The sequence below is a fragment of the Nuphar pumila genome, chromosome 7 (genome assembly GCF_984573655.1).
Source record: "Nuphar pumila chromosome 7, dmNupPumi1.hap1.1, whole genome shotgun sequence".
In the NCBI taxonomy this organism is placed as follows: Eukaryota; Viridiplantae; Streptophyta; class Magnoliopsida; order Nymphaeales; family Nymphaeaceae; genus Nuphar; species Nuphar pumila.
Window position 1 is genome coordinate 15,277,245 of NC_143255.1, and position 20,630 is coordinate 15,297,874.

The 20,630-nt window shown below is 36.6% G+C and overlaps 1 protein-coding gene across 2 annotated transcripts in view; it reads left to right on the forward strand.

Moving 5' to 3' along the window:
• The window catches only part of LOC149831244 (uncharacterized), a 42,846-nt gene extending 26,360 nt beyond the window's left edge, over positions 1-16,486 (forward strand). The window contains exons 11-19 of one of the 2 annotated variants that reach the window (XM_090013766.1): positions 541-638; positions 947-1,050; positions 1,162-1,327; positions 1,432-1,554; positions 11,962-12,044; positions 13,689-13,830; positions 14,839-14,868; positions 15,199-15,269; positions 15,577-16,486. In XM_090013766.1, coding sequence (XP_089869892.1) covers positions 541-638; positions 947-1,050; positions 1,162-1,327; positions 1,432-1,554; positions 11,962-12,044; positions 13,689-13,830; positions 14,839-14,868; positions 15,199-15,269; positions 15,577-16,156 — 1,397 coding nt within the window. In that variant the 3' untranslated portion in view covers positions 16,157-16,486. The remainder of the gene's footprint in view (positions 1-540; positions 639-946; positions 1,051-1,161; positions 1,328-1,431; positions 1,555-11,961; positions 12,045-13,688; positions 13,831-14,838; positions 14,869-15,198; positions 15,270-15,576) is intronic. The other variant, XM_090013767.1, reaches the window with a different exon arrangement.
• The last annotated feature ends 4,144 nt before the right edge of the window (positions 16,487-20,630 follow it).

Consider the following 20,630-nt stretch of genomic DNA (forward strand, 5'->3'; position numbering starts at 1 on the left):
CTATCTCACCCCATATGAGATTCACAGAATTTCTTTTTTTGGATTTATTATCGTTTCCTGTGCCATACAACAGTATGGTTTGGATTCTCCTCAACATTTTGAATTGGTGCATGCACCGTATCTCATAAAACTGCTAGATGATGATAATGGTATTTTATGTCTATTCATGAATAGTCAGATCAATAAATCATTGAATTGTGATGTGATGATTTGAGACTGAAAGTAGTAGTTCCAGGCTTCCAGCTACTTCAAAGTTCAATCAATTATGTTTGTGCCTAATGAGAGTAAATTAATATTTCAAACTTAAAACACTTGGATTCATATTTTGTATGGGGTAAGGGGGGGGGGGAGTGGTTTAGTTTACAAAATGATTTACTGCTCTTTCCCATAGAAATTGTTGGGAATTACATATGATGGCTCCAAATGCATGTGTCTATTTGGCATTATTTTTTATGTCTATTTTTTCAACTCATTAAAGTTGTGTATGCCTGGTGTCCATATGTTAAATAAAATCAAGTCATTTCTTTTACGTTGTTTCAGGTGATCTGCTCCAGCTTCTGGATGTGTCCAACTCTGAGGTTGTTCTGCCTACTACGTATGGCAAGTTACAGCCTCCTCTTGGCAAGCATCGTTTGAAGGTAATTCCATTTTAAAGGTACACTTGTTTGGTATTTATTGTGGACTAGCTTAGTGTAATGCCCTGCATACTGTCATGTACTTTGGAAATTGTGTCATGTGTTTCATTTGTATTAAAAATACTAGGAAACACATTTGGTTGTACAGCTTGGTGATTCTGTTACTTGGGACAGAGTATTCTTCACATTGTTGTCCTGGTTAGTTGATGCAGGGAAAAGCTTTTTTTGAATTTTTAGTCTTCACTGTTGGTGCCCTTAAGTGTTTCTCTAGTTTATAAGTGTCATCTTTGCTGATAAAATGGCAATTTCAGATTGTGGAGTTCATCTCAGTCCTGTTGACTGCTGGTAGCGAAACTGCTGAGAAGGAACTTGTTTGCTTAGGAGCTTTACGGCGTGTTCTAGATTTGTTTTTCGAGTAAGTCCCAACTATGTGTTCCATAGTATTGTTACACAAGTATATTCCTTTGTATTGTTTTTTAAAAGCACAACCAGCAGCATCTTCCCCTGCTTATAATGATAACTTCAGGTATCCATTCAATAACTTTCTGCATCACCATGTGGAGAATATACTTCTATCATGTTTGGAGAGCAAGAAACCTATCCTTATTGAACATCTTTTCCAAGATTGTGATTTTACTGGGAAGATTCTTGAAGCAGAAAAGAATTTCAGACTTTCAAGTGATTCAGATAAAGTATCCGCTTCCTGAACTTTTAGTTTGTTTCTTGGTTTATATAATACATTGGCAATTTGTGTGGAAAACAAATGTATAACTGCTAGGAATCCATGTTTCTGCAGCCAACTTCTCCTGCTCCTGGAAGATTAACCCCAAGGATAGGGAACATTGGACACCTTACTCGAATAGCGAACAAACTCATTCAGCTGGGGAATTCGAATGGCCAGATATTGGCATATCTTCAGGTTGAGCATTTATATTTGTAGATTATGTTCACCTTCTTTTTCCACACTTGATATTCGATGGTTCAAAGTTCTGTATTCTAGGGGTAAGGGGTAAACTTTTGAAAGAAAGTCTCAGCTCTCCACAGTGTTGTCCCATTTTAGTTGTGTGCAGGATGTCAAGACCTAGATTCTTATGGGGCCTGTCTTTCTGAACCCAGTAGTGTTGGGTCTATTCCATGCATCTTTTGACAGTCTCCAAACTACTGCTAAATATATCTCTGAAGTAGTCAGGAGTCTTTTCCAACCATTGCTGTTTTTCTTTTTTTCTCGTTAGTTCCATATGAATCACTACTTGGGTTTATTAGAAATAGCTGTTAACCTGGAATCTACAATAAAAGGGTCTAATTTCAAAATATAATCTAGAGCAATAGCTGCTGAAATATTCAGATTCAAGGAAGGATCTATATCCATGAAATACTTGGGTATGTACCTACATCTCAAGAGAAATTCACTGGGATAGGGTGAAAAACAAGTTGCAAGTATGGAAGGCCTCATTCACAAGTTGGACTATCTTGATTAAGCATGTGCTCGATGGCATACCAATATAAGTACTATCTTTATTTGAAAGTTAACAAGGTACATGGCCAACTTCTTAAGTATGGATTAAATGATGTGGACAAGATCCATCCAGTGGATTGGAACACCACTGCTCTACCTTTGGAATGTGGTGGATTGATATTAGGAGGCTGCTGGGGATTATTTTTCAGCTCCTCAAGTGGCAGACGAGCCTTGTTAAGAACAAATATAATGTCGATGACTTCTTTTCTGGTGGATGTGGAATACACAGGGTAGTAACTTCTCAAGTTTATGGAAAGGATGGTGTGAGGTCCTCAATGATTTTATGAACTGTCTAACATTGGTAATGGGGAATGGTTCTAAAATACTCTTTAGGCTGGATCCTTGGGTCAGTGGAGGTGCCCTCATATTCAGACCTCTGCCGCTTAGCCACCAACAAATAACCTTTTGTTGTTGATAGCTGGTGTGGGCAGGGTGTATCGGTTACTACCTTTGGGAAATTTCTCTTTCACTCAGGTTAATGCTTGGTTGGATCTAAACCAAGAGCTTGTGAGGGTAGTGGTCTCCACTTTGGAGGGTATAATCAACTGGAAGTGCTTTAGACAAGGTGAATTCACTACCAAATCATGTTTCTTGTCATTCCTACCACCAGAAATAACATTTTCCCATAAAAACAATCTGGGGATCCCACCCAAACCACAGGGCAGTATCTTTTGCCTGGCTGGTCTTGCTTGTCAGGATCCCTACACTATCAACTCTCATATGCAGATCTCTGTCACTTAGCCACCAACAAATAATCTTTTGTTGTTGATAGCTGGTGTGGGCAGGGTGTATCGGTTATTACCTTTGGGAGATTTCTCTTTCATTTAGATTAATGCTTGGTTGGATCTAAACCAAGAGCTTGTTTGGGTAGCAGTCTCCACTTTGTTGGGTATAATCAGCTGGAAGTGCTTTAGAGTTTAAACAAGGTGAATTCACTACCAAATCATGTTTCTTGTCATTCCTACCACCAGAAACAACATTTTCCCATCAAAACAATCTGGGGATCCCACCCAAACCCCATGGCAGTATCTTTCTCCTGGTTGGCCTTGCTTGACAGGATCCCGACACCATCAAATCTCAAAACTAAGGACAGAGTCCACTTCCCATCTTTCGTTAGACCTTGATTTTTTTTCAAAAAAATCTTATAAATATGTCATGAGAGGATTGGGAGCCTGTGAACCATTCTACAGTTCATATGAGACAAGTTTCTTAACACTTTGGGCCCGGAAAAAAAGTAAAAAGCGATTTGAGGATTTGTTTGTCATTCATAGCAGGATTCAATCACAACTAGTTATTTGTACCAAGGGAAAATGGGGTAACGACAATATAGATTGGAATTGGGAGTTGTCACTGCACCCTGATCTTGCTATTGTTATACTATTTACTCTGTTTGATCTTTCTGATTCTTTTATTAACTTGTAAACTGCTCCTTGTATACTATTAACTTGTATACTATTTACTCAACACCTTTTCTTAATGAAAGTTATCTTTCCTTCAGAAAAGGGAAAATGCAAGCTACTCATACTTGGTTTTGCAAAAATCTTATTTTACTTCTTTGATTTACTCGGCAAGCCAATCTCAGGTTAAAACTAGCGTCTTTTTCTTTTTTATAAAACAATGAATCTCCTACCTTAGTGGTAGAATCTATTCCTAGTTATTGAGGTTCCTCTCTTCCTTCTCGAGAATAAGAGACAAAAAATAGTTTTTAGTGAATAAGAAAAAAGCTTCTTGAGCTTAGCTGAAGCATGCTTGATAGTTGAACTTGAAGTTGGCTTTTCAAGCTGGACTCAAACTGAGTTAACACTCATACCATCATACCAGCATAACTGAGCTTGGACAGCCAAAGTTAGGGCTTGATTTTACTCCTTTTCATCCTACTTTAAACCTATAATATGCTTGTGAGTTTGTCTTCATCAACCTATTGTTAAAATTAAATGTATACAAATACCCGACAAGGGTATTTCTGTCTTTTTATATTTAGAACAGTCCACTAGAGACTGAAATGTAACTTTTATATATTTTTTTAATTTCTTATTTTCTGTTTTTTTCTGTCATACTGTCATACTTTTTGACTGTTGGGAGGCAGTCCAAGGTGATAGAGCCTCACCTCTCCCTTGTAAGCATGCTTTTTGTAAAGCATTTTTTCAGTGATATTATAAAGCCCTCTTTATTTTTCAATAGGCTTTTATGCCTTGTTGTTTTGTATTTCATCTCTTATGAGATTGTAATCGGTCCATTAGAGACCACGATTCGTGTGTTGGTATAAGTCTGTTTGACTTTCTATTTGTACATCCTTGATTCATTTCATGGTATCCGAGCTAAGGTCTTTTTAAAAAGGCTTCCTTAGTGATCCTCTTGTTGTAGTGCCCATCCCTCTATTCAAATCTTTGCAATTCACTATGGGAGAAAGAGATTTCGCCTCCGTCATCACATACAAGCTAAATGAGAACAACTATTTGATGTGGGTGACGACAATGGAGAATCACATGTAAGGCACAAAGCTATGGGGATTTGTTAGTGACTCTACTAACGAACTCCAACTCAAATTGACTAGAAGAGAAGGAAATCTAGTCAAAGTATTGTCCGAAGAAGAAAAGGAAAAAGACTATAAGAATACTAAGACAAGTTGGAGGATTGGGAAGCAAGCAACGCTCAAATTCTCTTATGGTTTATGAATACCATGGAATTTAAGATTGCTACCAACATCATCAAATTCAAGAAGGCATGTGATGCATGGGTCTTCTTAAAGAATTCTTTTATTTAAAAGGATATGGCTAGACTATATTACCTCCAAAGACAATGTACGTAATGCAAAATAAGGAGACAAAAGTGTGAGAGATTTCTATGGGGTTTTATCCCCTATTTGGGATGAATTAGCCATGTTAGAACCTAAATGAGAAGGTTCGACTATTGAAATGAGAAAAGCTCAAATAAAAAGAACACCTTTTCTCTTTCTTGTATGGCCTTCGGCCGGAATTTGAACAAGTTAAGTCCTCTTTACTCCATAGGACCTCAATTCCTTCTATAAGTGATGCGCTTGCGCACATTTGCCGAGAAGAAACAAGACTTGGCATGCACAGGTCAAATGATGAAGTTCTTACCATGGCAAGACCCAAAAACTTTGTAAAAACATATAAACCCTCTCATTTTGGGAGAAAAAACAATGTGGAAGGACATCATGGAGGATACAAGGGAAAAATCATTTGTCATCATTGTAAGGAACCAGAACACATAAGACCGGATTGTTCCAAATTTAAGAAGGTAGCCACTCTAAGTGAAGAAACTCAAGGTATTAAGAAAGAAGGCAACTTCAATGATTTGACAATTGCTCAAATAGCGGAGGTTGTTTCACACATTCTTAAAGCGACTCATTCTACATCCGGTGCCGCCATCTTTTCCTCTTCTTCTCCAGGTAAGTCTACTTGGATTTTGGATTCAAGAGCATTTTTTTACATGATATTATAATGAATCTTTACTATCTAATTGCATCAATTCATATTTTTCATGTGTGTCAACCGTCGATGGCACTTCTTTAAAAGTCAAAAGTATAGAAAATCTTAAAGACACTTCAAAAAACTTTTTTGTTCCAAACATAAGGGTTATTCCAAAGTTAGATTTAAACCATTTTTCAGTTTCTCAAATTTTTGATAATGAGTGTAAAGTCTTCTTCTCATCTAAGGCTTGTTGGGTGCATGATCTCCAGTCAGGGAAGCTGATTGGGCAATGCTATAGACGGGGAGATCTCTATTATATAAACTTTTTATGTATACCCAAAAACTCTTTTTGTAATCATGTCAAGGACAAGGATTTAGATCTTTGGCATAAAAGATTAGGACATCCAGGTATATCCAAACTATCTCATTTTCTATTTTTTGGAAATTTTTTGTAAAGATAAAGATTTTGTATACGAAGATTGTATACTTGGAAAAATGCAAATGATATCTTTTGGATTAAGAACTTCCTCATCTAATGAAATCTTTGAATTGGTTCACTTGGATGTATGGGGTCCTGCTCCTATCATGTCAAAGGGAGGATATTCATATTATGTTACATTCATAGATGATTTCAGTAGACATACTTGAATTTTCTTCCTCAAGCTTAAATCGGAAGTTTTTTCATGTTTTAAAAATTTTCATAACCTTGTTATAAACTAATTTAAAACAAATATTAAAGTCTTCCGCTCCGACTCAGGGAGAGAGTTTCTTTCAAATGAATTTCAATCATATTTAAAAAATCATAGAATCTTACACCAACGATCTTGTCCAAGGACTCCTCAACAAAATGGTATTTTCGAAAGAAAACATCGTCACATTATTGAGACTGCTAAAACTCTTTTTATCTCAAAGAATATTCCAAAACAATTTTGGGCCGAAGCTGCACTTACCACAATATACCTAATAAATAGAATGCCTTCTCAAGTCTTGGAAAACAAATCTCCAATTGAAAAACTTTTTAAAATTTCTTCTGACTTGAAAAGACTAAGGATATTTAGATGTAAATGTTTTGTGCTTCTTGAAAAATATAACAAACTCTCTCCTAAAGCCATAAAATGTATCTTTCTTGGATATGTCGAGAATAAAAAAGGCTATCGATGCTATGATCAAACAAATGACAAACTTTATGTTTCTAGAAATGTTACTTTTCTTGAAAAAGAAAACAGATTTGATTTTGAAAAACCCAAGGAAGAAACCAAGTATGCCTTTTTATTTGATTTATTACCTAAATCAAATAATAAAATTGTTAATGACATTGAAAATTTTGAGTCTATCAATGACTCTAGTGAAGAAAGAGAACCATCCCAAAATCTCTTACAATATTCTAGATGAGATAATGAGGAACATCCATGTGCCTTTGAAGGATATAATCAATCAACAAAACAAATTCATAGACCTCCAACTAGATTTGTGTCTTATGAATCTTTTGTTGCAAATTATAGGGCTTGCCTTCTAGTTGTCTATTCATGTCATGAACCATCTAATTACAATGAAGCTAAAAACATAGACGAGTGGGTAGAAGCCATGAAAATAGAATTAGATGCGTTGCATAAAGCTCATACCTGGACAATTCAACTTCTTCACAAGGGAAAGAAGGCTATAGGGTGTAGATGGATCTTTAAAATCAAAACAAAAAATGATGGGTCCCTAGAAAGACATAAAGCACGATTAGTTCCAAAATGATACTCCCAGGAATATGGAATAGATTACGAGGAGACATGTCCCAGTAGCTCATATGACTACAGTTAGGACTTAAGTTACAGTAACATCTATTATAAAATGGCCTATTTATCAATTAGATGTTAAAAATGCATTTCTAAATGAAAATTTAAATGAAGAAGTGTACATGGATCGTCCTCTCGGTTTGACTATTGAAAATGGTATGGTTCTTCGACTTCAAAAGGCTTTATATGAGCTTAAGCAATCCCCTAAAACATGGTATGATCGGTTTAATAATACCATATTGAAATTTGGTTTTAAATCCTGTTACACTGACATTGCTTTGTTTATAAGGTCTACAAGTACCTCTCTTATTCTTCTTCTTTTGTATGTTGATGACATGATCATCAATGACAATGATCAAAAGAAAATTGAAGAAATTAAAGTTATGCTTAAAAAATCTTTTGATATGATTGATCTTGGTTTTTTGAGATATTTCTTAGGCATTGAAGTGACTTACTTGCCGAGGGGATACATTTTATCTCAAATCAAGTTTGTAGCAAATATGGTTGCATGTTCGGGAATCACTGACACAAAGTGTGCGGACACACTTGAGATGATAAATGCAAAAATGTAAGCTGAAGATGGAGTACTATTAGATGATCCAACACTTTATAGGCAACTTATCGGATCACTAATGTACCTTTCTATTTCTAGAGCTGATATTGCGCATGCTATACTAAATGCCAACCAGTTTCAACATGCGCCCACATCAATTTACATGAGTGCCATGTTAAGAATAGTTCAATATATCCAGAAAACTATTTCTAAAGGGCTATTCTTATCTTTTTCCTCATCTTTGAATGCCATTACTTATACTGATTTTGATTGGGGAAGAGATCCCAATAACCGTCACTCAATTACTGGTTTTTGTGTCTTTTTAGGTGATTCTCTCATTTTTTGGCGATGCAAGAAACAACAAAAGATATAATTATCCTTCACTGAAGCTGAGTATAGTTCAATGACTACAACAACTACTGAACTATGTCACATGAGTGCGGGCGCGGGTGCGGGTGCGGGGGTGTGGCACTTTCAAAAAAACTTGGGTGCGGTAAAAAATATAAAAAATTATATATATATAAAGTCCAAAATTTGGACATAAATGACCTTGGGTGTGTTGACTGCACCTAGGTCAGGTCAACCGCATCGGGTGCAGGTGCAGGTGAGACGCGGGTGCGGCACCTAGTTGGAGAGTCCTTGTGACATAGCCACTGAAGTTGTGTGAATGCGGGCATTACTTTTAGATATGAGTTGATATTTCAGAGCCTTCAAAATTATGCTACGACAACAAAAGTGCCATATACATTGCCAGTAATCATACCTTTCATGAGCGAACAAAACACATTGAGATGGATTGTCACTATGTTCGCAAAGAATATTTGAAGGGAACTTTTACGTTGCCATATGTTCAGTCCGAATTTCAGATCACAATCTTTTTCACCAAAGTTCTTCCTTTGCCTAGATTTTTGTATCTTCTTAATCAACTTTCAGTGATTTCACTGTAAGTTTGAGGGGGAGTGTTAAAATTAAGTGTATACAAATACCCGACAAGGGTATTTCTATCTTTTTATATTTAGAACAGTCTACTAGGGACTGAAATGTAACTTTTATATTTCTTTTTAATTTCTTATTTTCTGTTTTTTTCTGTCATAGTGTCATACTTTTTGACTGTTGGGAGACAGTCCAACATCTGTTGGACTGCCTCCCATTCATTAGGTGGCTCTATAAATAGCGCCTCACCTCTCCCTTGTAAGCATGCTTTTTGTAAAGCTTTTTTCAGTGATATTATAAAGCCCTCTTTATTTTTCAATAGGCTTTTATGCCTTGTTGCTGTTTTGTATTTCATCTCTTATGAGATTGTAATCGGTCCATTAGAGACCACGATTCGTGTGTTGGTATAAGTCTGTTTGACTTTCTATTTGTGCATCCTTGATTCGTTTCACCTATATCTGCTTCAAGATTTCAAGTTTGCAAATGTACTCTCCATCATGAAAAAAGTGCAAAAATGGTTTCCTACTCCATGACCATTCCATATGCGCATAATGAGACACCTGTTGGCTACTTCTTACCTTGTGCTGAAGTTTTTCTATGAAATGTCAAAAGAGGGCATCCATAATTTTGGATTATAGTTCACTGTATTTCCAAACCTTTAGTTACAATGGGGGTCTGAAAGCATGGGTTGCTCAACACTCATACCAGCAGAACTGAGCTTAGATAGCCAGAGTTAGGGGCTTAGTTTTACTCTTTTTCAGCATACTTCAAACCTATAATATGCTTGTGAATTTGTCTTCATCAACCTATATCTGCTTCAAGATTTCAAGTTTGCAAATGTACTCTCCTTCATGAAAAAAGTGCAAAAATTGTTTCCTGCTCCATGATCATTCCATATGCGCATAATGAGACACCTGTTGGCTACTTCTAGTTCTTACCTTGTGCTTAAGTTTTTCTATGAAATGTCAAAAGAGGACCTCCATAATTTTGGATTTTAGTTCACTGTATTTCCAAACCTTGAGTTGCAACGGGGTCTGGAAGCATGGGTTGCACTTATGTTTTATGTTAATGGTCTCATTAGATGCATGAAACGTGTTGAAGCATTCACATTGAGGAAAAGTATTCAGAAAGGATTTTTCTATGTGAAATTTATGCTGCATTCACCAAAACGCCAACTGTGAACAGAACTCCAGAACTATGAACAATGTTTCTAAATTGTAAGTCGACTATTGAAGTGGAATCATTGGCATATTCCATTTTGTTACTGCAACACTGAACACATCTGTGTGGATGTATGATGAAAAGGTTATGTTGGGGATGGAAGGAGTGGGAAATATGTGAGCTAAGCATGTGGTGTGTTTGAAGTCTGAAACTTGGCTTATCCGCAGATGGCTTATGGAAATGTTTTGGTCCACCAAGGGCATTTGATGTAGTTACTAGTTATGGATTATTGCATGCTTTCATGAGAAAGCTACTAGGAACCTTCATAGATAGGGTTTCCATTTAAAGCAACGAGACAGTTTTCCTCAAAAGCTGACCAAATTGAAGGGAAAATTGTCTATTGAGCTCATCTAAGAGTTGAGGTTTAAGACTCATGAATGGGCTTCCCTGAATATGTTTAGTCTTTAGGCATTCTCATGGGCATGGGCATGGGAATGTGCTTGCCTGCCTGCATATATGTGCAATTGCTGCAATATGAAGGTATTTTTTTCTCTTGCATTGATTTCAAATGTTCCTGCTAAACTAGTTTATATTAAGGGGGCATTTGATTCATGGACAACGCTGGACAAGGACACCATGTTCTGTCCAGTCTTGTTTTGACCCTATTCAGGACAGTTACATGGTGTCCTTGTCTAGCATTTTAATCAACTACGTTAGAACACTACTGTCCATCATTTGATTCATCATTACGGATAACTTGAACACAAATGTTTAAAATTTGCATATTTTGATAAAAAAACTCTATTTTAAACATAAAAAATAGATTTAACATGTATTCACTTAATACATTGCAAAAATAGGATTAAAATGCACTCAATAAATCCCTAAAATAGAGATTAAAATACAAAACCCCCTAAAATAGAGATTAAAATACAAAACCCCCTAAAATCTAAGCATACTTTAAAAAAATTGGATTTAGCATACATTCACTCGATAAATTGAAAAAATAAGGATTAAAATACAAAACCCTGACATCTAAAGCATTTCTCAAAAAAAAAAAATGGATTTAGAATCATTCACTCAATAAATTGAAAAAATAGGGATTAAAATACAAAATCCCTAAAATCTAAAGCACACGAGAAAAAATTGGATTTAGCATTACATTGCAAATATAGGGATTAAAATACAAAATCCATAAAATCTAAAGGATACACAAAAAAAATTCAGATTTAGCATGATGAACTCAATAAATTGCAAAAATAGGGATTAAAATGCAAAACCCCTAAAATCTAATCATACCGGAAAAAAATCAGATTTAACATGCATTCACTTAATAAATTGCAAAAATAGTGTTTAAAATGCAACACCCCTAAAATCTAAGTATAGCTGAAAAAAATTGGATTTAGCAAACCCTAACCTTAAATCTGATTTTAGGGGTTTTGCAAACCAACCGTAAATTCGAATTTAAGGGTTTTTAAAATCCTAACTCCAACAGAGAGAGAGAGAGAGAGAGAGAGAGAGAGAGAGAGAGAGAGAGAGAGAGAGAGAGAGAGAGAGAGAGAGAGAGAGCACCTTTGATTAGCAAACACCGCAGAGGACACAAAGAGTAGTGGATGCCATGGGGTGAGAGAGGGAGCCGATGGAGGCGAGAGAAAGCAACCAGGGAGAGGGGTAGAACTTTTTGAGACACCAAAACAGCATCTGCAGCATCCGTGTGTCCCACATTTGCGTGGGCGCATGTGGCCCCATGCAGTGGTCATCCTGCGGACATGGTGTCTGGGCGATTCAAACGGCCCTTAAATGTTACAAGGAGCGGAATTTAGGTTTTTTGAGTGGGACGTGCTTAGCCTAGGTTATGCTTTGTGTCATCTATTACATTTGAAACATTCATCTATTATTGCTTCTACCTTCCTTTGTCACTCATGTTTTATTTTTATTTTCACAGGAAAAAAGTGAGTGGGCTGATTGGCAAACTAATGTCTTATTGAAACGTAATGCAGTGGAAAATATCTACCAATGGGCATGCGGGTGGGTACCTTTGAACAATTTTTTATTTACCAAAGTTATTTAACCACTATATATTGTTGGCTACTTTTATCTGCCCACTAATGGAATCTCCTAGTTGGTTTTATTCCTAAAATGAATTTCATACACAACATTATCATTATAATTGCTATAAGGAATGTGTTTTGACTGGATATCTACATTTGGCGACTGAAAACTTTTTTGTTGCTCATAACTGTTAAAACCTTTTGCAAAATTGGTTAGCAGCTGAACAGTCTCTTTACAAAGATTAGAGACTATCTTGAATTCTTGCATTATGTACAACTTATCTCTCACAGAAAAAGCCTATAAAGCTAGCTCTTTGCTTGCTAAAGTTACTTTGGGAGCAACAATCATATTATATAAACTTTCCCTGACTTTCAGTTTTTTTGTTGATCCAAGGTTTATTGTTTTCCTCAATAATTCAGGAAAGGAAGTGAAATTGAACAGCAGTTCTGGAAGCAGGGTGATTTCTTGCAAAGCAAGAAATCTTATGTACATGTAAAGCGTGATATTTGTAATTTGAAGAGGTTATGAAGTGAACATATAGGTGCTTAGTAAGCAAGCCTAGATCATTTTGCAGATATAAAAGTTGATCATCTTAGAAGTATCATAATCTAATACTATTACAATCTCAGATTATCTAAATTAAATTTTTGTTCTACTAAAAGCATTGGAAAGCACCACATTTTCTTACTCATAGGGATTACCAAGATTTTTTTGCTTTCTTTATGTATAAAAGTCTTGTGATGGTATTGGTGGTTGTTTTTCTCATGAATTTTAGAACAAAAAATAATAAAAATAAAAAGGTGAAAAAATGAAAAGTGAAGATTGAATTTCTTGATAAGTATCAGGAAAATATCGTGATATTTTTGTTTCACAAATTTTTTAATTTATGCAAGATGTCTTTTTCATTTGTGAAGGAAAATCTGTTGAAAACATGACAAATAAAAAAACAGCAATATATTTATTTATTTATTTGGTCAACCTGATTGAGTCAACATGCCTTTTGGCTTACATGGCCTAGGTACAAATACAATAAGTCTGTTTAATCTTTTTATGGCTGGTAAATTTTAGTATTGGCCTTAACTCTTGGAAGCACGCTCATTAATGGTTTTACGTTTTTACTGGTCAACTTGAATTCAAAAGTTTGGACACTTCTTGAATATTGTGAAGGAATTAAGGTTATGGCACCACTTTGTATTCCAAAACATGTCATCCTGCATATCATTTTTGTGTCATTGGGATATGGCATACCGTATAATTTTTTTTGGCAGATATTATATACTTATCTTTCCCGTTTGTGTTGCATGAACCAATCCCCCATACTTCCATCAAGCCAATTGCTATTTCAAAACTTTCACTTATGTCTTATTAGATGTTAGAGTGTTTTGATATTCATGGTTGAGAAACTAAGTCAGGTGGAAACTGCACTATTGATTTTTCAGCTGTGCAAAATATTTTCTGTAAGGATGATCTCTTTTCTGGGACTTTTTGATTTCTTTTTCTCACTCCCATCTAGATTGGTATGTAGCAGTGAAAATGGAAATTTTGATATATATTTATAGCTTTCTGCTTTTCAAATATGGGTTTACTCATTGAAATTTCTTTTGAAAATATCTTGTGCAGCCGGCCAACTGCATTGCAAGATCGAACAAGGGACAGCGATGATGATGACTTTCGAGACAGAGATTTTGATGTTGCAGCTCTAGCAAGTAACTTAAGCCAGGCATTTCGTTATGGCATTTATTGCAATGATGACATTGAAGGGGTAACTCAACAGATCTGACATCTCATGTATTGCATGTTTTTACTATGTTTGTTGTCTTGCTTGTCATGGTTTGAGACACTGTAAAGAAACTTGATGCCAAACTTAGTATGATATCGAGGATTAGTAGTTCCTCATCTGGTATTCAGTTTGGACTCTGAATCCAAGAACTTGCCACCCAAATTTTTACTGTTGTTACCTATTGCCCTATTGGAAGTTGTGTTATACCAAAGTAGCAACATTCTGTGCACCTATTTGTTGAATAACATTGTATGCATGTTTACTGCACCTGGTGTTATTCTCTCTATCAGAAAAGCTCAAAAGGAACTCCAGAAGATGGTCTCATGAGTTTGTATACTGCCTGCTGCAGACTGTTTCTGGAGAGAACATTAGTTTCTTATTACCTTTTTCTCCTTTTCTTAGAACCTAGATATTGTTTGGCATTGATTTTCTGAGAAGCCTTTGAGATACACTGCTTTACAGACTTCATGTGAAAGTTCTATTTGGGGCTCTCATACATATGTTTGCATAGGCATTCTCCAGATAAGTTTTTGACATTGTTCTTTTTGTTTTCGGGGTTCTCTCTCTTGTGATGTATCCCTTTAATTTATTTTGAACTTTACTAATCTTTGAGCTGCGTTTCTCAAAAACAATCGAACATCATTAGTGATCATCTTTATGCAGATTTATCAATTGGCAACTCCTTTTGTTTTCATTTGTATCTGTAGGACCTAGAGAAAACAACATTTGAAAATGTCCCTGCAAAATGAAGCGTCCCTCTGTTTTACCAGAATCCGAATATTTGTTATACACATTTTTTACTGTAGGGTTTACTGGTGGGACTGATTTATGAATTTCAAATTTCATGCAAATATTTTGAGGTGTGTCTCCCCATTAAGGGCTACACATTTTAAACACTTATTGTTTGTTTGGAATAACTTTGTACGATAGCTGCTAGTGTGATCTTTGTAAGTATGGTCCTTGGCTAATTGTGATTGGTGATACTTGCAGGCTCATGGATCCCTTGAGCGAGATGATGAGGTAAAGTTATTTTAGAAAAAAAGACAACTATATAAAAAGGAATGTTTTCTTTTTGTAACGGCTGTTTGATGTTTAATTTTGTGCACAATGGTTACTCTTTTTGCTTTGGTGAACGCTGTTATGAAAAAATACTTAATATTGAAGTTAAAATAATGGTCCTTGGGACTTGAATGTGCCTCAATTGTTCTCCTTTGTGTCATCTCTGATGACTTAAGTTGGCACAAATTGGCCTAGATCCCAAGTTGATCCGCTGATTTTGTTTTCTTCTTAGTTCTAAAATTGCATGTAAAATATCATTCCAAGTTAGATCGTTGTTTGATGATTTGGCAGGACGTATATTTTGATGATGAGTCCGCGGAAGTAGTTATCTCCTCTCTCAGGCTGGGGGATGACCCCGACAGGTAAATCTAAACACTTTCCTGAAATTGTAATCAGTTGGGATAAGTTGATAAGATACAATCCTTAGATAAAGTATCTTTGAAATCCTTAAAGAATACCCTCCAATGGTTTTAACTGCTGTATAAAGATTCAACTATTGAAGTTGGTGCACTGACTGATTCAACTCGTTGCACAAAGTCTGGTCACCTATGATTCAACGATTTTTTGGTCCATGCTTTTAGAATTCTTGTTTTACTGGGACCTCATTTTAAGCTTGTGTGTTTCATTTTTTGCTCATGCTTTAGCTGACAGGACTTCTTTATTTTGCAGCGGATCCCTCTTTACTAATTCCAACTGGTTTGCTTTTGAGGATGACCGAGTTGCTAATGATCGGATGAACAATTCTCTTGCCTCAGTATCACCCAGTACAGAGGATGATGAGGTTGTGGTCGGTGAAGATGATTTAGGTGACACTGCTGCATCATCAGAAAATCCTGAATCTCAACCAACTCCTGAGGTTTCAGATAATGGTATTCATTCCGAGGTCAATGACACAGGACCGACAATCCCGATCGAGGGCGAAAAGCCGCATGAATGGGTAGAATGGAGGGAATCATCTGATTTGGGCACATCGTCAGGGCCCAATTTTAAACCAGCAGTTTCTGTTAATGGTGACTCTGAAATATGCCCCAATGCTCATCATGCTGGGCAACCCAACTCTGTTTCGTCATCTACAGCCATTGCCATTTTGAGCACAACTGAAGCTTTGCCAGCATCCAACCCAATCTTCGACGACCCATCTACCTCCATGTTTGAAGATGTAGAGTTGGTAGGCAAGGAAGAAACCACAGACGTGATGGAACTCAATGCTCACGAAGGGGTGGAACATGGTGTTGCTGCTGCCAATTAACGAAGAGCCCCCCGTTTCAAAAGAGTGATGCGGCTCTTATGAGCTGGATGGCTGTTGAGCTGCTGTTGAGGTTATTGACTTTATTTAGAATTCTGTAAATCTGGGAGTAAGCCGCCATCATTTTTAGAGGTTGTTTTTTCTCCATCATCCATGGCCAATGCTAGCATGGCAGTCTCTCTCTGTCTCTCTGCTACAATGAGGTTAAGGACTAAGTCATGGATGAGCATAATGAACAGCTCCAAATTATTATTTTCTGCTGAGCCCCCATCTGCAGGTGGAGACTGAAAACGTTGGCTTGTACCTTTCTCTAATATCATTGATTTTTTCTTTTCTTTTTCTCTGTATAATTAGTTGCTTCACTTTTGTTGATCACGCTTTGTGCTTCTTGTGAGATCTGACCTAACACTTGCAAAAATGATCCGTGGAGCCAATGATGCAATTAAGTTTTTGAAGTCTTAATGTTTGATTGCTGGTATCTTAACTGTGAAGATTCCTGTGACTCAGTCTACCTTATGTGATTCCTGTTGAAGCATATATTCGGGGTGTGTGGACAGGTTGGTGGTGGTTGAAAGATTTCAAAACGGACTTTTCCATTCATTAGATAGAAATGATCACAATTTTTTTGTGATCCGCTGGCGAACCGAAGGTTATATTGGCTCATCTGTTAAGAGGTGTTTGAACATGTGGCCGTTTGGCCCAGATCCTGTGACTCACTATCTTTCTGTTTGATATTTAGGGCTGGTAAATCAACCATGATGTTTGGTAATTAGCTGGTTCGCATTCATAAGAAAAGCTTGAATTCAGCTTGTCATGTTGGACAAGCAAGGCTTTGACAAGGGCTTTTCTATAAGCTCAAAAAGAAAATGTTTGTATATTTCATGGGCAATGTCTCATATTATCCTTTAAAAAGGTAGTCGCTAAGCATGATTTGCTGTTTTGTCATCTAGAGAAAATGATTATTACATAGTTGAGTGCTTAAAGATTTGGTTTGGTGATCGTCCAGTGTCTTTCGGATGGGATTTCATGGGCTTGCCGGAAAGGGGATTTATCCATCAACTTTTTGGGCATCATCTTCACCAAACTCTGCCATATGTAAAATTAGGGTACAATTAACCTCGGGCTTTGAAATCATTGCTTATGAAGTTTTTTCTTTTCAATAGAGAAAGCTGGGTTAGGCAGACCCCTACCAGTTATACAGCCATACCATTTGGGGTTCAAACATGCAACATCCCAACACAAGGTGACGTGCACGAACTGCTCCTGCCAGACAAGCTTATTGGTCATTGCTTATGAAGTTGGTATCCACCAAATTTACAAGAACATTCTGTAGTATTAGTAAGAGGAAGGGTTAAATATTTGGTAAGATTGGAGCGCGGTTTAATCTTCTCTGATAAATTGCATCTGATGGGCCTCCCATTCTTTGGTGTGACCATTACCATGATTCAGATCGCAGCATTGGGAAACTGCAAATGCAGAAGATGTTTACATGAGCAACCGAAAACAATTGTAGAAGGCTGTACAGTGTAAATATGGTGGGTGGTGGAAGAAGAAACAGAGCTTCCATAGTGTCGATGATGATGCTTGTCTTGATAATTCTTGGTCAGATCAAGATCACTGGAAAAGATAAATTTGGTGTAACAACGATGGTGATCACCATGCTTCTTTTGGTGATAACAGAGAACCCCCATTACTAGTTCTTTGAAAAAAAAAAGAAAAAAGGAGAGAAGGCTGCAGAAGAAAGGGCCTTAGAAGGAAGGAAAATAAGACTAATTACAATAAAGGCAAATAATAATTCAAACATTAAAAGGTAAAATAGTAATCTAATTGCCAGCTTTGCGGCTTCTATTTGTTTTCTTTTTCTTTTTCTCTCAACATAGAAAGCTGGGGTTAGGCAGACCCGTACCAGTTATACAACCATACCAATGGGATTCGAACTTGCAACGTTCCAACACAAGGCGACGTGCACTAACTGCTCCTGCACGACAAGCAGAGTCCCGGTTGGTTTGGCAGCTTCTATTTACAATTTGAAGGTAAGTACATGTAATTTCAGCATCATGTATGTAGGGCCGGTCATGTGGACAGGCCGATTGGATCTGCACTAGACAAGTGTAGGTCTAGTTTTGGACCCAACTTTGAGGTGCTACTATTGGATACATATCCTGAATTTATCAGGCTTTCTGTTAGGTACAACCAAACCTGGTTTTGATTGTAGATAAGTACAAACCAGAACAACATCATATCGAAGTCTATATATCATTTGGATTTCACGAATATGATCCGATTAACTAATTGGACCTATTTGATTAAGTATGAAACTATTATCCTATCATGTCCAAGATAAATCAGTTGCGGTTATTGTGAGTGAATTAAATGAGATTGGAGAAAAATGGGTTCAAGCAAAAAATGTGTTTTTTGGTTAGGCTCATTTTCGGTGCAGATTATAAAGAACCGCTAAGATCAGGTTAAACCATTTTAGTTTAATTATATGTTTATTTTTATATTTATTAATTTTATTTGTTTTTATAATATAATATTTGACATAAATATTGCCTATCTAGAGCCCGGCCATATGGATGGGGCTGGCCCGCTTATCATTCTAGTCACAAATAATGGCAATATTTTTGTATGTTGCCAATCTATCATAATTCTTTCAAAAGCCACTATTATCTTGAAATATTGTGGCAGTTCCAAAATATCACTTATTTTTTGATGACGTGGGAAAACCCTTGCCAAGAACTGGGTCACTTAATAGGCCCACCCCCGGCGAGGTAAAACTCTCGGTTGAGGATACAACCACCTAGCCTTACCTGCCCCAACCATGAAACATCACTTATCACAACTAAAAAATACATGTTCTGAGAATCACTAGAATATGAGAGAACCAAAATATGAGAACTGGAAATATGGGCATTTCCAGCACTTTTTATGCAAATCCAACCACTTGGATATGCTTGGCATGATGAATTTGCTAGGAATCAACCATTGGATCTTATATTTTCGATGAAAAAATTATGATTTTTGAGTGCTAGAATATTTACGAACCATTGATTTTAAAGCCTTAAAAAAATCTCATTTATGCATCAAAATCGGATGATTCAAGAGTGTGTTCTTATAAAACCAAACATGTAGACCCATCCTTATGGTCACATTCAAGTGAAAAAAATAAAAAATTCCTGAAAATTGCGGTTCACACATTAGTTCTCACATTTCCAGTTCTCATATTCTAATGACTCCAGCCAGCATTAACTAAGGATGCATGCAGGGAATGTAGTAAGAGCTTCTGTCTGTGGATATGCAATAAATTCCACCAAAAAGGTCTGAATAATATAAAACAGAGTTTTGAAAATAGATTTTTGAAAAACATGAATACTCAGCCTGCAAGTTAATCGCCTTTCCAAGTGGTGAGGGATCAACTCGAACATGATTGTAGCTTATCGGATTAGATCTTCACGTATTGAAGATGCGCGCACCTCTCACGATCTCCTGAAAATAGAAAACGAGCCCTTGATGGTATAGGACACCACCAAGGCTCAAAAAAAAAAAAATGAGAAAAACAAAACAAGTATGTATCATGCTAGACAAAGCTAATCTAAGACAAATAAAATGAAATAAATAAAAATATAAGAAAATGATGCTCACCACCAGATTAGGCAGCCCTCCTAGACAACTTGGTGAAAGTGATGTGACTCTGGGTAATTACCATGTCTTGACTACTTGCTAACAAGGTTCAGTTTAATTGAGTTGGTTCTGGCCATTTTAGTTATTAAACTATGATTTGCAGGACAAGCTGAAAGGAATGAGACTTCCCACAACTTGGCTCAAGATAAGAACTCTGCAGATTGGGCGGTGCTATTTGTAAATCACCCATGGAAATTAGAGGGAAATCAAACACAAGAAGGGTGTTCCATGTCTCCAAGCTAAAAAAAAAGCTGCCTCACAAGACTTCATTATCAAGCAGCAAACTCTAAGAAAAAGTACTGCCTATTCAAAAAATGGTGAAGTATAAGCATCACAAAGAAAAATGCTTGTCACCGCATGGCCAGCTGGGTAGTTGTGAGGGTGCTGAGTTGAAGAAACCGGATCAAACCCCACTGGCGCACGGGTATGTCTGTAGCTTTCATGAGTGGGCCACTTAAAGAATGGTGGTCGTGAGCTCCACTCAGGCTTTTCCTCGCTTCGGCGACTGTTATCATAAAAAAAAAAAATCACTAATCTCATTAATGAGTAAATTTAAACCTTTTTTAAAGTCTTGATGCGTCCAAATGGTGCAAAAATTGAGTAGAAGATGTCTAGGATCTCGAATGCAGGCCAGCAAACAGGAGGCATATTGGACCCGGTCTATTAAAAAAGTTGGTTTGCCGGATCCACTTGTAACCGATGCATCTATGGCCCTAAAATTAAAGCTAGGAAAGGGCACGCCACACTCATGCATGTACAGGCGTTTTTTTTTTTTTAGGATAATAATCGCTCTTGA